The sequence below is a fragment of the Manis javanica genome, chromosome 11, assembly GCF_040802235.1.
Source record: "Manis javanica isolate MJ-LG chromosome 11, MJ_LKY, whole genome shotgun sequence".
Classification (NCBI taxonomy): domain Eukaryota; kingdom Metazoa; phylum Chordata; class Mammalia; order Pholidota; family Manidae; genus Manis; species Manis javanica.
In genome coordinates, this window is record NC_133166.1 from 93,997,604 (window position 1) to 94,014,693 (window position 17,090).

The 17,090-nt window shown below is 36.1% G+C and overlaps 1 protein-coding gene across 1 annotated transcript; it reads right to left on the reverse strand.

Annotated features, from left to right (window-relative positions):
• Window positions 1-4,047: 4,047 nt before the first annotated feature.
• Window positions 4,048-11,470, reverse strand: PTGS2 (prostaglandin-endoperoxide synthase 2). Its single transcript, XM_017674809.3, has 10 exons — window positions 11,206-11,470; window positions 10,304-10,420; window positions 10,036-10,179; window positions 9,184-9,327; window positions 8,577-8,758; window positions 7,745-7,828; window positions 7,372-7,618; window positions 6,796-7,082; window positions 6,249-6,396; window positions 4,048-6,103 (listed from the first exon to the last, which is right to left on the reverse strand). Exons 1-10 carry the CDS (start codon window positions 11,255-11,257, stop codon window positions 5,694-5,696), a joined length of 1,815 nt encoding a protein of 604 aa, XP_017530298.1. The 5' UTR covers window positions 11,258-11,470; the 3' UTR covers window positions 4,048-5,693.
• Between the last annotated feature and the right edge of the window lie 5,620 nt (window positions 11,471-17,090).

The window sequence follows — 17,090 nt, forward strand, 5'->3', positions numbered from 1 at the left end:
TTTATCAGTATTTCCTGGAGGACTAATGACGTTGAACATATTTCTCTGTACTTACTGAGTGTTCATATATCTCCTATTTTCCTTTGAAAGTTCCTGCTTATTTTTAAGTATTTAAAAAAAAAGACTATGGAAGCCTTTTGCTTATTTTTATTAAGTTGTCTTTTTACTATTGAGTTAGAGGAATTATTTATATATTCTGTATTCAAGTCCTTTGTTAGATATGTGTATTGGACCATTTTCTGAGTCTGTGACATGTCTATTAATTTTCCCAATATAGTCTTTTGATGAGCAACTTTTCTAATTTTATGAAGTCTACTTTGCTAGTCTATTTTCTTTTATAGTTAATACTTTCTGGATCTTAAATTCTTGGCCTGCCCCAAGTTCATGATACTATTATTTGTTTTTTTCTAAGAGCTTTGTAGTTGAGCTTTTACCTGCAGATTTGTGAGCCATCTTTGAATTAGTTTATGTGTATTTTGAGGTATAATTGAGGTTTTTTCAGTTCATGCTAGTGTTCAGTTGTTCTCATACCAATTATCAAAAAGACTTCTTTGGTTTACCCATTAGATTGCATTGACACCACTGTCAACTTTAAAATTGTCAGACTGAGCTAGAATCTCACCGATTCCAAATTCCTTGGGGAGAGAATTTTATTTTCCCAGCTTGGGTTGGTGTCTATGGGACAATCTAGTGTGGCAGTTTGGATGAGGATTAAGGAAATCACGTGATATGAAAAAATGGCCTATAAACCTATTCTCTCCACCAAGAATGGCATTGTATCACCTTTTTTTTCAACGTTTTATTTTGAAATAACCATAAATCCACAGGAAGCTACAAAGAAGTCTACAGGGAGGTACCATGCAACCTTCACACCACTGCCCCCAATATTAATTGTAGGACAATATCAAAACCAGGAAACTGCTCTTGGTACAATCCATGGAGCTTTTTCAGATTTCACCATTTATACATGCATCTGTTTGTGTGTATGTGTGTGTGTGTGCGCATAGTTCTATTCAATTATGTAACATATGTAGCCTTTGTTACTAGCTCAAATAAGACACAAAAATGTTCAATCTGCACAAGCCTCCTTCATGCTTCCTTTTATAGCTATAGCCATTCCCCCAATCCCTAAACTGTTAACCACAAATCTGTTCTCCATCTCTGTAGTTTTGTTATTTCAAGAAGGTTGTATAAATAAAATGTTGAGCTGGTAACTTTTTAAGATTGGCTTTTTCTCTCCCAGCATAACTCCCTCGAGTCTCCTCTGAGTCATTGCATGTGTCAGTAGCTGTTTTGCTTTCTTGTCTCACTGCATAGTACTCAGTGGTACGGATATGCCACAGTTTGCCAGTTTGTTTAACCATTAGCCTTTTGAAGGACATTTGTATTATTTCCAGTTTCCAGCTTTTTAAAATAAAGTTGCTATGAAAATTTATGTACAGATGTTTGCATGAATATAGATATTTATTATTTAGGATAAATTTCCAGGACTGTATGATATAGTAGGCAAAATTATGGCCCTCCAAAGATGTCCATGCCTTAATCCTGAGAACATGTACATGTTGCTGTGCATTGCAGAAGGGACTTAGCATATGTGAGAATTCATGGATCTTGAGGAAGGGAGATGTTCCTCGATTATATTCATGGGCCCAAAGTAATCAAAAGAGCCCATCTAGGAAGGAGGCAAGGGGTTCGTGTCAGAGATATTAGAAGATGCTACCTGCTGGCTTTGAATTTAAACTATAAGCCATGGAGTGCAGGTGGCCTCCAGAAACTGGAAAAGGTGAGAGACAGATTCTCCCCTAGAGCTTCCAGAACAAATATGGCCCTGGACATGTTGAGTTTCAAGTCACAAGGCCTGTTTCCCACTTCTGACCCCCAGAACTGTTGATGATCAAGTTTTGTTATTTAGGCCAGTATGTTTGTGGTAATTTGTTACAGCATCAATAGAAAACTAATATATATGGTTAGTGAATTTTTAGTTTTAGAAGAAACTGCCAAACTGTCTTCCAGAGTAAATCTCTCTTCTTTCTCAGATCTTACTTGCTTCAAGAATCACCACTTATTCTACCTTGTTCATGAAGCCTATTCTTAATTCATTTATTAAATATTTTTAAATGCCTTTTAAGTGTCACACATTGCTCTGAGAACAGTGAACAATGCAAACAAGGTCCTTGCTTTTATAGACATGTTTTTATATAAATTCTAGCAAGGGGATAGTAAATACATAAACATACAAATCAAGATAATATCAGATAGGAAGAAATGCCATAAAGAAAATGAAACAGCTCTAGTAGTTGCTTTAGTTCAGGTAGTTGGAGAAGGCTTTTCTAAGACGGGAAATGAGATTTTGAGTTGAGATTTTAATGTTGAGAGGACCCAGCCACATAAAAAGGTGCAGAAGGAACATTCTATGTAAGGGCAACAGCCTGAGAGCAACTGCTAGGGAGAAAACCGGAAGAAAGCCCATGTGGCTGGAGCACAGTGAACAAGGGTTGGGGATTGTAGTTGATATTAGATAGATAGGCAGCAGACAGATCACTAAGGCTCTCATAGGATAGGATAAGGGATTTAGATGTATCCATTGTATAAGAAGAAGGCACTGGGAGATTTTAAATAGGGTAAGAGCAAGATCTGATCTATGTTTGAAGATGACCACTCTCATCGCTGTAAGGAAAATAGACTGGAGTGAGGCAAGAATAGAAGAGGGAAAACCCGATTGAAAGGCTGTTACATTGACTAGTGAAGTTGGTAATAGTGGAGTTGGAGAAAAGGTGACAGATTGAGGATTTATTTGGGAGCATAGTCAATAGGATTGCAGCTAGATTGGTTATGGGCATGAAAGGAAGAGGGGTTTTTGTTTGAGAAGTAGGGGTTGGTGGTGTCTTTAACTTTGGATGATTATTATTTTTGGTGTATGGTGCTGAAAGGGCAGAGATGTAAAATAAGCAATCAATTTTATGTATTTGTTTGGAGAAGTTGTCAATTAACAATTAGACTTTGGTTCTAGAGATATAAATGTAGGAGTGATTAATTAGTGTTTCAGTGTATGAATTTGGATGGGATTAACCTGGCAGAGTGCAGATAAAGAGAGGGGGATCAAGACATTTCCATTTATAGATACTTTTTAAAAAAAATCTGAATTGTAGCACTCTGTAAAGGTGGAGAAAGACCAACAGAGTATCACACCATAAGCCAAGGGAAAAAGAACCTTTCAGTTGAGAAGCTACAGACATTTGGGTTGAATGCTACTGAGCAGTCATTAGGAAGATAACTGAAATTAAGTCGTGCAGTTAAGTACAATGGAAGGAGGGAGAGTAGACAGGGAGTGATGATAATGATGGGCAATGGAGTCTCAACTAGAAGCATAAGGAAGAAAATGAGGTAAGTAGGGTGATAAATAGTGAAGAGATGAGGTTGATGGATCAGTAGGTTCAGTAAAACTGGAGAGTTAGATGTTGGAGTGTGAGTACTAAAAACATGGGCAGGAAGTGTTGTCAATAAAGGAAGATGCTTCAAGTCAAATTTTGGAAATGGTGTAGTAATTGATGATTGAGATTAAGGTCTGTATATTCATGGGAAATATGGTGGAAGAAGGCATCCCAGGGATGAAGAAAGTCAGGCAAGTTGTTAAATATGTGGCTCATGTGGATGTTGAACCTACCAAGAACCGTAAGAGTTGTCAAGAGTGGGGGCGCAACAGAAGCCAATGAGCCAGGCATCGGTGGTTGCCCAACCGAGTGTAATCTCTCCCTCTTTGAACTTCCTTTTAATTTTGTATCTCATTAGTAACTATTGTCTTATTTGCCTTTTATGTACTTGATTTCTTTCTTTCCTTTAAATTAGGCAATGAAAACAAGGTTATTGCTATCTCCTGTAGAACAAAATACCTGTTTTATAATATAGTGTTGCCGTGAATAAGAGATTACAGTATGACTGAGGGCAGAACCATTTCATTAAGAGCCAGTCTAGTTTGGGATAGGAGAACATAAAAGAACGGTTTACTTTAAATGTAACACTCGAGAGAAATCATGTATGACAAAGATACACAGAAACAGTCAAAATTTATTTTAGAAGAGATTTTTCAATTCTTAAATAGTATAAAAATAAACAGACATTTGTTTCAACACTTGTATTTTACATAAGTTAATTTAAATACACATTCATCTGAGTCACCAAAACATTCACATACATTCCAAATTCCCAGATCCAGTCAGAAGATTGATGTTAGTAACAAATCAATTTTTTTAAAAATCATTTTTCTTATTAAATCCCTTCTACTATTGACTATTTCTTTCTTAACCATAAATCTTTTAAACATAAAATCTTAAAAATTCCCCTGAGTTATTTTTTTAATGAAATTTCATTTTCTCCCTCTGCCTAAGAGGCATGTTTTCAATTATTTACACAAATCCTGGTATAATCATTGTTTGATTTACAAATATTAAAACCTACAGTATTTTGCACAGAAAGTCTCCTCAATAAATTATAGTTGAATAAATTAATGAAGCATCCACAGGTCCTTCAAAAATGTATTATAGGTCAGTCTAATGGCACATCCAGGCTAATGAGATACAGTGTACAGTGTACTCTGTGGGCTGGTGTATAAGTAAACCCTTAAAGGCATAAATTCCAACCATACCTATCTCAGTATAGTGGAGATGTGTTCCTGAACATTTGCTCACAAATCTTAATCCAATAGTTCTCTTGTAGTTTACATAATAGTTCAGAGAGGTAATCTCAAGGAAGATATATTGATTCTGACATAATACAAAAAAATCAATGATCGCAGCCTTAAACTCAGTTTATAACCACATCCTAACAAAACATAAATAATCCTCAATAAATTAAATTAAGTAATATACAGTACCAGAAAATGTCAGCTGACAATGAGATGTGGAAAAGAAGCATATCTTCCTGGGAACTACTTAGGGATTGTTTGGTGGTGTTTTTCACCAAGAAAGGATATTCATTAGAATAGGAATATACCTTTCTTCCTGTCAAGAAACCCCTAGAGTTCTAAGGCATTAGTCATTTTGTAGGCTTCTTCTGTTACACATAGTTACAATTTATTATTATAAAGTTTTCTGCCTTTCACTTAAAGGCTTTTTTTTTCTTTTATTACTCTTAAGAGGAGCTAAATAGTAGTCCTGAGCTGAGGTTTTCCCGAAAACTGCAAAAGTTCAGATAAGAAAATAGAGACAGAGTCGAAGAAAAACAAACTCAGATCCTAAAACTAGAAAAACAAAAGAGAAGAACTAGTCAGAGAGAGTTTCTCAGCAAAATGGCTAAAAGAATTAAAAGGAACAGTGTGCAGGTAGTTGCTTCTAATGCATCAATGAAGATACAATGGAAATATCAATAGTGTAGAAAGAAACCTGCAGTGTTTTGCCATCTTAGAACAGCATTCCAATGTTCAAACATCTTTGCTTTTGTCTTATTATAATATAAATTGAAATTCAAGTAAAAAAGATGTCAAACTCATTTCCCAATGGTTTGTCAAAAAGAATGAAAACTGGTTTTCCCTTTAACTTGAAGAAGACATCTTTAAAATGGTGACAAAATCTTCACAAGTTTGACCCCTTTCTCCTTAACAGATGATGTTAAGTAAATAAGGAGTTTCATATAAATATTAAATAATTAAGTTAAAAGAAATAGTTCATATAAATAAATAAATATGACCCAATAGGCTTCTACAGTTCAGTTGAACGTTCTTTTAGTAGTACTGTGGGATTGATGTCATCTAGTCCAGAGTGAGAAGAGCTTACATTAATGGTGGCTGTCTTGGTGAGCTGTTGATCTTGAACACTGAATGAAGTAAAAGGACAGCCCTTCACATTCTTGCAGATGAGAGACTGAATTGAGGCAGTGTTGATGATTTTAAAACCTACTTCTCCACCAAAAGTGCTGGGCTTCCAGTACTCAGGAGAACATATGGGATTACCCATAAGTCCTTTCAGGGAAAATGGTGCTCCAAGTTCTACCATGGTCTCACCAAAAATGGCATCTGGGCGAGGCTTTTCTACCAAAAGGGCAGGATACAGCTCCATGGCATCAATGTCACCATAGAGGGCTTCTAACTCCGCAGCCATTTCCTTCTCTCCTGCAAGGTGACAGACAGAGATACAACCAATGTAGAACTTTACAAAAAACACAAAAAAGTTTTAACCCTTTGCTTAATGTGCTTTGAGCTTCTCTATTGTTCTCATCTGACCCTTGATTCTTTTAAAAAGTTTAGAAATTCTCACCTGTTAGTTCTTCAAATGATTGGTAGGGCTTCATTAGGAAGCGTTTGCGGTACTCATTAAGAGACTGGTATTTCATCTGTCTGCTCTGGTCAATGGAGGCCTTAGCTACTTGTTGTACTGCAGGTGAAACATTCCTGCCACCAGCAACCTGTGGGAAATGAATTAAATTGTAAAATGTAAAGATTTTAAGTCATACTTATGACTTCTATTTTAAAGGCATTCCTTGGGTACAGAGTAGGTAAGACTGATGTTTCCAGCTGAGATATAACCTATTCAAGTTTGAGATATTTATTCCTTTTATTTATGAGATTCTGGAAAGTTTTTGAAAACATCTATTTTTGTAAGGTCTGATTACCTATTATTATTTCATAATGGCAGACTAAAAGTTTTGGCTTTCCAAAAAATGCTAGGCTTCTTGTTTCAGGAAAATACTTTTACTAACAAAATACTTATATTTAGGTAAGTTTAAGAAAAATTATTTCAGTGGTATAAATTCCAGTTACTGAGTAGTGTCTGCTATATTTCGTTTTTCAGTAGTAATGCTTACCCTGCCAGCAATTTGCCTGCTGAATGATTCAACAAACTGGGTGAGTCCATGTCCCAGTAATATAGAGTTGTTGTAGACAAACTGTTGATAGTTGTATTCCTGGTCGTCAATTTGAAAGGTGTCAGGCAGAAGGGGATGCCAGTGGTAGAGTGTATTAAACTCAGCAGCAATTCGGTTTTGGTACTGGAATTGTTGGTTGAAAAGCAGCTCTGGGTCGAACTTCAGTTTGAAGTGATAGCCACTCAAGTGTTGTACATAGTCTTCAATCACAATCTTAATAGTTTCTCCTATTTGCACAAAATAATTTAGAACATTAATTCTTTATGATCACGATCTTCCAAGCAAGTGAAATGCAGTTTTCTTAGTTCGCTATTCCTTCACTTCTATTTTTTTTTCTTTTCACTATCAAAGCAAAAGGTATATTGCCAGTCATGCTTGAGGATTGAATTAATATGAAGCGTGTGATGTTCTGTTCACTACATTTCCCCAGAGTCCCTTAAAACACAGTGAAGGTAACATGTGAGTTTTCTCTGGGGGAAGAGGCTTTTATTTCAATTATTTTCTCTTCTTGCTTACCTATCAGTATTAGCCTGCTCGTCTGGAATAACTGCTCATCGTCCCATTCTGGATGCTCTTGTTTAAGTACATCACATACTCTGTTATGTTCCCGAAGCCAAATTGTGGCATACATCATCAGACCAGGCACCAGGCCAAAGACCTCCTGGCCCACAGCAAACTGCAGATGTTCAGGGACGTGAGGCGGGTAGATCATCTTGACCTGAGTATCTTTGACTGTGGGAGGATACATCTCTCCATCAACTATCTAAAAATAACAGTAATAAATAAACATTCATAAAAAAAGACTTAAACAAATTTTAATCATTAGAGATTTTTAAATATAGGTATGTGGTGAATCATAACTAATTCTTAATATGCAAATGGAACAAACCTGATATTTCATTTTTCCATCCTTGAAAAGGCGTAGTTTATGCTGTCTATCCAAAGTTTCACCATAAACATGATTTAAGTCCACCTAGAAGATTATGGAAAATTTTTAATTTGTTGCTCTTGTAGCTCTTCCTATATAAAGTGCCTATGATATAATTTATCATTAAATAATTTGATGATTTACTTGCTTTAACTAAAAATTTGTAATAAGATACATTATTTATAGTAACAAAATAAACTTGTTTAATCATTGAAGCTACAAACATATATATATATAATATATATATGTAATCTTCCATTTAAAGGTATTAGTATCTCATATGGTGCTTATATCATATACTTCACTATAATTATGTTTTTTAAAAAAGCATCAGAAAAATTCTTATTGAAATAAAATTAGTATCAATAAATTCAAGTTATATCATTGAAATCCAAGAGATAATAATGTGCGGAAATCTCACCTTATAATATTTAAAGTAGCATAATCAGGGTACAGATATGTTTTTGAAAGATAGAACTTTTTCAGTGTTAATATTTGAAATAAAAAACATTAGAGCCAAATTACAAATAATATCTATATATATGTGTGCATGTGTGTTTGTGTGTGTGTGTGCATACATATGTGTATGTATGTGTTTTCACTAAACCAATAAATTAAAATGGAAACCCCATCAAGGTTTTTATAGATAGGACATTTTCTAAAAAAGAAGTTGAATTATTTGGTGTGTCATATATATATATATATATATATATATATATATATATATATATATGGCCTTTAATAATAGTACTTCACTATGATTTTCTATAATTCTGATTTAACTCTGTCTTACCCCATGGCCCAGTCCTTTGGTGAAAGCTGGTCCTCGCCTATGATCTGTCTTGAAAAATTGATGTGTGAAGTGCTGGGCAAAGAATGCAAACATCATATTTGTGCCCTGGGGATCAGGGATGAACTTCCTTCTTAGAAGAAATTTTTCCACTAGCTCTTTTGAATCAGGAAGCTCTTTCTTCCCTAAAAAATAAGAAAGCTAAGGTAAGAATCCATCTATATATTCAAGGAAACAGATAGTGACTGTCTGTTGACCAGGACCTTCTTCATTTACAGAAGAAATACAATTGTGAATAGGATCATAATATAAATGGGAAGTTTTAAGATATGGGGCAAATATTATTGAATAAATCTATCTATTTTGTTGAACTACTATTAATTCAGTTTTATTGAAAAGAATTTGAAAATACTAAGACAAAATGCCCATTCACTTTCATGGAATAGTTTTACATAGATTTATACTTTCAAAGAAATCTCCACAGATATCCATAAGAAAGGAAAAACACAGACTTTTACTAACAAATAAATGATAGTTTAGGGTTGAATATTTAGGTTGCAATCCAATCCCCATTGCAATGATACATCTCTAACTGCTTCCTCTCACTCACCTTTCACACCCATGGGTGTTGGGCAGTTGTCAGCCACAGGAGGAAGAGCTCTGGTATAATAGGAAAGATTAGAAAAGGCTTCCCAGCTTTTGTAGCCATAGTGTGCATTGTAAGTTGGTGGGCTGTCAATCAAATGTGATCTGGCTGAAATTTTCAAGATAAAAAATTGTTTTACTTTTCTCATATGCAAGGCAAATCAATTCATTTTTAGTGTGAAATATGCAGTTTGAAATATTCAAACTGGAGACTGAATTTACTTGCAACAAAGTTACTCTATTTTAAAACAATTACACCCTAAAGTCTAACTGCCACTTGTCCTCAAAAAAGAGAAAAGAATGATTCATTAAAATGCATTCTCAATTAAATATACATACTTTATACAAGACTTTATGGTCTAGCCATTTTGATTTTCCAATAAGCACCCACTTACTGCATAAGAGACCTATGACAGTATTATCTGGGCATGGCACTCATTTTAGAAATAAAGTTATTTTCTTAACGACCCAAATCCAATTTAATCATTTATTTCATGGGTGCAATCCTGTGACTCATGGGCATTCAATAAACAACTGGACCACACTTTCTTCACAAATTCACAAGAACAGTGAAGGTTAGAAGATGTGTGAAGGATTGTACATAGAATTCTGACTGTGAGACAAAACTTAAACTGGATGGGACTGAGATGTCATTATTTTTGGCTACTGAGGTAGAAGACAAACCAAAATGGTACATTTAATGTCATTTTGACAAGGTTGAAAATATGGTTTGGGATTAGGCTTAATAATCTAAAGTATTCTAAGGTAAATTTTTCTTTGAGGAAGGTACAAACCTTAGAAAGAGACTTGTACTTACATGTCAACACATATTTCATGATTGCATTTCTCAGGAAGGGAATGTTATTGACAATGTTCCAGACTCCCTTGAAGTGGGTAAGTATGTAGTGCACTGTGTTTGGAGTGGGCTTCAGCAGTAATTTTATTTTTGTCAGAAATTCAGCTGCAATAAGAGAAAAAAAAAAAGAAGGGAGAGGTTAACAGGCTACGTTACAAGATGCAAGTCTGTAAAATGATCCCTGTATGTTATCCCCATCCCAAGTCAGAGCACCTGAGGTCAGACTTACGTGTTGAGCAGTTTTCACCAGAGAATCCTGTTCGGGTACAGTCACACTTATACTGGTCAAATCCTACGCTCATGCATACACCACGGTTTTGACATGGGTTCGAACAGCAAGGATTTGCTAAAGGACAGTAAATAAACACTCTTCAGTATTTAATATTGACTTAAACATCTGTTTTACTTACTATAAGGCAACTTCACAGTCATCAATTCAAAAAATATACAGGTAGTCATGGGAAAACAATTTTTATACCTGCCTCACCAAACAGTTATAATGTAGAAATATCAACTTCCTATTTTAAATAAGGGTAACAATATTCAACCAAGGAATCATGTTGATAAGCTTTTTTCTTAGTAACATTTTAGAAGTTCAAATTATCATTTTTAAGATGCTCATATAAGTAACTTCCAAATTAAAATGGCTAGATCTGGGAAATTAACCAAAATTTAGGGAAAATTTCAAAGTAAAAGCAGCTTGCTTTTAAAAATAGTTTGCCTGTATTAAAAAAAGTAATCTAAGGGCTCTCCTGGGTCAGAAAATCACTAATTAGGGTATTTAAAACAATAACTCCCATTCAATAACAGTAGGTACCATGCATAAACATTTCACGTAGGTTGATCAGATCCTGTCTTAGAATGACAACTTGCAAATTAGTACCACTATTCCTATTTAGCAGGTGAGAAAAGTGAGACCCAGACCAGTTAAGTAGCTGGCCCAAAATGATCAGAGCTGGTGACAAAGTTGGGATGGCCACCCAGTTCTTTTGGACTCAAGTGGTCCAAGCTCTTTACAAAGTCACACAGCCTCTGTTCGGAGAGTATTCAGAGTAACGGGATGACGAGGGAGGAGACCCCGGCCGAAGTGCATCTAGCTGAGGAGCCCGGGTGCGGGCGCCAGGTACCCACCTGCGTGGCAGAGCGCCAGGGCGGCGCACAGCAGCAGAGCGCGGGCGAGCATCTCGGCGGCGGGCGTGGCGCTGCTGGTGCGTTAGGGCTGCGGAGCCGGAGGTGGCGCTGTGCAGAGTCCCGAGTGCTCCTGACGCTCGCTGCAAGGCGTTTGATAACTGCAGGCTAACGGAGAGAACCTTCCTTTTATTGCATGCAGACTAAGCCACGTGATGGCATGACTGTTGCTTTCCGGCTTTCCTTAACTCACCCCTCACCCCCAACAACTTTTTCTCCCCCTCTGCTTAAGTAATTGCGTAAGAACCGGGTGGGGGCAGGATTTTTACACACGCAAATGAAAAAAAATCGGAAACTCGGAGAACTGCCCTCGGTTTTCCCAGCGGGTGCAAAACGGACTGGCCCGCCCCTCGCCCGGACCTCCTCACTCCCCTCCCCAGGTCCTCCGTCCCGGCGCTCCGGTTTGCGCCGGATTCCTTTGCTTCCTCCCAGTCTTTGACCCGGCGCTTTCCAGAGCAGATCCCCTTGGTAGGAAGGGAAGACACCAGGCTTCCTCTCCGGGAATCCGAGCGGCCAAGAGGTCCCGGCGCACAGGGAATCCCCTTGTGCGCTACCGCCCGGGTGCCTGGTCCCTCGGTCTTCGCGGGTCGGGGAAGTCAGTCTGGACAGACCAGACAGTCATGTTTCACCCACGTCACGTATTTCAGACGTGTCGTGATTTTAGTGACGACCCTTAACCGAGTGTATACTCAGCACATACACGCATACCTTGAATATTTAAAAAAAGTTTATTTGTAGGGATGAAATATAATCTCTGTAGTCAGTGTACATACCTGTAAATTATAGCTAAATTGTCCTCAGCATAAGAAATACTGTTCACACCACCTCCTCTTTGCTTCCTGTTAAGAGAGAAAAAGTAAATTCGCTTCTAAAATACTGCTCCTAAGCTCTTATCCTTTAGTCAATTTGAGCTCGAGCAATAACCACTTCAGTATTTCCTCTGCTCTGATGAAAAGGGAAGCAGAGGTGTCCCAAGCCGTGCATGGATGCTCAATTTCCAAAATATCTGCTTTAATGCATCTCTTTCTCTGTGGAGTGGCTTCCATTATTTTGGTCACCAGAACTTCACAGGAAACCCAAGTGAAAGGAAGCTAGTTTTTAAAATTTGCTTTCTCTGCCTTTTCTGCTCACTTTTCTAAGATAATGATTTGTGACAGTGGGAGTACAACATTACATTTACATTTCAATTGTCTGGGCTTATTAGGGCTAATTTTATCCTCATTTTGGAGCGTACTTTGATAAAGAATTGCATGGAATGGTTGTAAAGGAGAGATGATTTTTGACTATTTTGAATGTCATCATCCTTTGCTTTTGTTTAATATCTAACTTTGGGCAGTGGTAGGGAGGGGTGTGTGAGAGTGAAATACTAAAAAATAAAATTAGCAGCAGCAAACTGGAGAATAAAAAGTTCAATTAAGTCATACACTCTTAGTATTAATGGAAAAGGATGGCAGAAAACCTGAAATAAAGCTCTGCCAGATACCTCAGTTTGTAGAAGTCTTAAAGAGAAGAGACTCACTTGGATTTTTTTAAACCATTTTGCTTAATGTACACATTATCTGATTCCATTGAGACACACAAATGACTAAAATTCCATCTCATTCAGGAAGCCTTTCTCCTCTAGTCATATTTAATCATTCCGCTTGTGACACTCCCATTTTTTTGTACTGAGTCTTATGTGGAATTTCAACTAAAAGCATACATTCAAAAATTAATTCCTTTTAATAATTCCAATTTTTCACTTTACAAAAGTAGGTTGTATCTACTCAAATCTCAAGTTGATATTTAGAACTACTAACTGCAGAGCTTGCTTACATGCCATGTAAGAATCCATACTTTGATAGTGTACCAAAATTTTACACTGTAACCCTGAATTCATTTTGAAGTCATCATTATTGTTATTCTTCTCATTAGATCATAATTGTTTACCGACTATGTATAGAAGTATGTTCTGTTGTTTGCAAAGAGACCGAATTCGAAGGTGACACAAAACAGGGCATGGAGAATAATCACATTTAGTCTACTGGAACTTTAAAACATCTCTGGTTAAACTACCTGGTTTAATCTAACTTTTATGGCACAATACAGGGAGAGAGTTCCATGTACCTATGCAGTCAAGAAATAATTGTCTTTTTGACTCAGGAGTAAATGACACTTTAGGGCACGGTTTAGAAAGGAAGCCTAAGTATAGGCTTGAGGAAAAACATGAGAAAAAATTATTTATTAAATAATTTTTCTAGTCTGAAACAATAAAACAGAATGAATAGTACATTTTGGGTTGCTGGACATGGGAGGATATTCAATGTCCCAAACCAAATCAAAATGGCTCAACCAGTTTTATGTGGAAAAGTACTGTGATTCTGCCATGGTATATCACATCATTAAAAAAAAAGGTTTTGATTATGTAAAAATTATAGGTCTCACTTTTGTATATATTTAGTGTTCCTGTGTATATTTTAGACAAATAAACATCTGTTGTGCAAAATTTCCTTAATTAACCTCTAACATTTGTTGAGAAATTCTCTGTGAAGGGAAAATGAGAAAGCATATAAAAATTCTTCCAGAGCATTCCATTGAGTTTTACTGCCCCCTTCTGCTGCTTGAATATTTATCAGCTTAATTTCCTCTGTGATTCTGTAAAGATCTCAAGGTAGATTTTGTATCTGATGTTATAATGTTATTAGAAATTCACGGGTGCAGTGCTCATTTTAGACTTAACTTTCATGAATGTACTGAAAAGGAATGAAATATTTATTAGTTGAAGTGATAAGCCATTCATATGAGTTAAAAGAAAATAAATAATAAAGACTATTAAAATCCAATATTCTGAATGAATTAACATTTTTAAGATATTTTTTATTGCTTTGAGCAGGGTTCTACCACACACACATGGAAGGGTGACCATATCCACTATTTCAAGCCAGAAGCTTCTTTCCATTTCCTTCCTTTTGCTCTAATTTAGTGATTCATTTAGAGAGAATGAAAATCACCCCTTGTCTTTTTCATTCATGGCATTCTGGCTAAAAAAACTTTTACCACCTTAGATTACAATTATTCTCAAAAGGTATTTTAGCCACAGAGTATGTCTGTTCCTTGAAGGGCAGAAATGAATTTATAAAATACCTCTACTTTAATCTTTTTTTTTTTTTTTAAGCAGTGAGAAAGCTTTATTTAAAAGTACACACTTAAAGAAAGGAAATTACTTTAGTCATTTAGTAAATCCTGGTTACATACCCATTCCTGACTACACAAGATAGGAGTGTTGAGGCTATAAACAGAAGCATAACAGCGTTGTTAATTAAAAAAATAAATCCTTGTCAAATAAACCAATGACCACCTAATGATATCCATTTCCAAAGTTTTATTAAAAAATTAATCTCCTTTCTTTTTCTCAAGTAATTCAATTCCCTGAGTTTTCATGGTTGCATATCAAAACTATGCAGATGAGGCAAAGCAGATTGAACATGGAGTTTCAAAAGGGTATAAGGTTGTACAAGAGAAAGTGCATGAGGTGAACTGGGGTGGGCACAGTGAAAACACACTCTCCAATGAAATATCAAGCTAAGGACTTCCAGTTTCTGAATCATGTAAGGAGCTTAGAAGTTGCTGCTCCATCCTAACAACAAAAAACTGAACAAATTGAAAACTCAACACTTAGATATACCTCAGACAAGTGAGGTGACAAGATAAAATGTTGCCCCATTCCCCACCACCACCAAACTGGACAGCTAGGCCATACAGAAAAGCACAATTTACCAGAGCAGAAAAAATCACAAGCAGAAAAACTCCATGGAAGCCAATACCTGGGTCAGAAAACCACAAAAAGAACTGATGAATGGCTGGAGGCTGAGTGTGGACATGTCTGAGAGTTAAAAATTCCATGGGGCCCCCACACTTTTGTGAGTTTTACTTCCTGAAGCTCTGCCAGGTTCTCCCAGTGAATATCAGAAAAAATACCTCCTTGGGGCATTGGCAGGGGAATGGGGAAAGTTAACCACTTTGAAATATGCCAGAGCTTTCTGTTCTTATCAGTAAGGCCTGCATCCAAGAGAAACTGTTTTACCAGAGCCTAAACTTCTAGGATTTTGCCAGAGCCCAGCTAGATCTAGGGGGGAAGAAAATACCTAACGCCAGCCCCCTCTAGCTACCTGTCCTGCCTAAGACACGGAAGAGACACTTGTGATATTTATAGTTCAGAAGCACAGACTCACTAAAAGACTGAGCCCTATTCACAGGACTATAGAACGCTGCCCCTCTTCAAGGCCTTACCAGCCATCACTAAAGGCTAATATAACAGCATTCTTTTCATCCAGTACACCATGTCGGCTTTCAACAAAAATTACAAGGTATAGTGGAAGGCAAAAAACAAAGTTTGAAGAGACAGAAGAGATTAGAACAAGATTAAGATACAGCAGAGATGTTTTAAATATCTTGAAAGAAGCTAGAGGGACAAAACACCTTAGTACAGAGGAACAAAGGTAAAAATTATATCCTACTTCTCATAAACCATGGAAGTGAGAAGAGAATAGAGTAAAAAATTTAAAGTGTTGAGAAAAAGGTGCAGCAACCTAGGATTCTGTATCCTGGGATGTTATCTTTCAAAGTGAAGGAGAAAAATTTTCTCAAGCAAACAAAAATGAACGGCATTTGTGGCCAGTAGATCTGCCTTGCAAGAAATGTTAAAAGAAAGTTTTTCAGAGAGAAGAAACATGGTATGTCAAGAACTCAAAGGAAGACCATTAGAGAAAATTAAGTGAAGGTAAAATAAAAACTTTCATTTTTCTTTTTCTTAATTAATCTAGTAGATCACAGTTTGTTCAAAATAATAATAGCAAAGTGTAGTTGAAAATTATAACTTATGTGTAGGTGAAATGAATGATAGTGATATAAGAGATGAGATGGAGGAATTATGAATATTTTGTTATTATGGGGCACTTGTGCTGTCCATGAAGTGGTGTACTGTTATTTGAAAGTGGACTTAGATTACTTGTAAATATAGATGGTATACTCTGGGGTAACCACTAAAAATTTTTTCTTTGTAAAATTTTACATAATCTTCAATTAAAACCACAGTTAGCAGAAAAAAAATGGAATACAAAAAATAGAAAGAGAAACAAGGGCAACAAGTAGAAAACAGTAACAAACATAGTATATATCAATCCAGCTATATCAATAATCACTTTAAACAACAATGGTATAAACACATCAATTAAGATACAGAGATTATCAGAGTGGATCAAAAAAGAAGACCCAATTATATGGTTTCCACAATAACCCACCTTAAATATAAAGACACATATAGATTAAAAGTAAAGGGATGGAGAAAGATATACCATGCTAACACTAATTAAAAGAAAGCAGTAGTAGCTATATTAATTTTAGAACAGACTTCAGAGCAAGGAAGACCATGGAAAAGAGGCACATTGCATAACATAAAGGGGTCAATTCTCCAAGAAGACATAACAGTCCTTAATGTGTACGTGCCTAGCGACACAGCATCAAAACATATGGGTCAAAACCTGACAGAACTGCAAGGAGAAATAGATAAATTTACTGTTGTAGTTGGATATTTCAACACTCCTTTGTCAAAAATAGATAGATCCAGCAGGCAGAAAAGCAGTAAGAATATAGCTGAATTTAATAGTAATCTACTGGATATAATTGGCATCCATAGACTGCTTCATTCAGCAACCGCAGCATATACATTTCCTTTCAAGGCAAAATAGAAAATCCACATAGACCACATTCTGCACCATTAAAAAAAACCTTAACAAATTTATAAATCCTACAATGTATGCTTTCAAACCACAATGGAATTAAACTAAAAC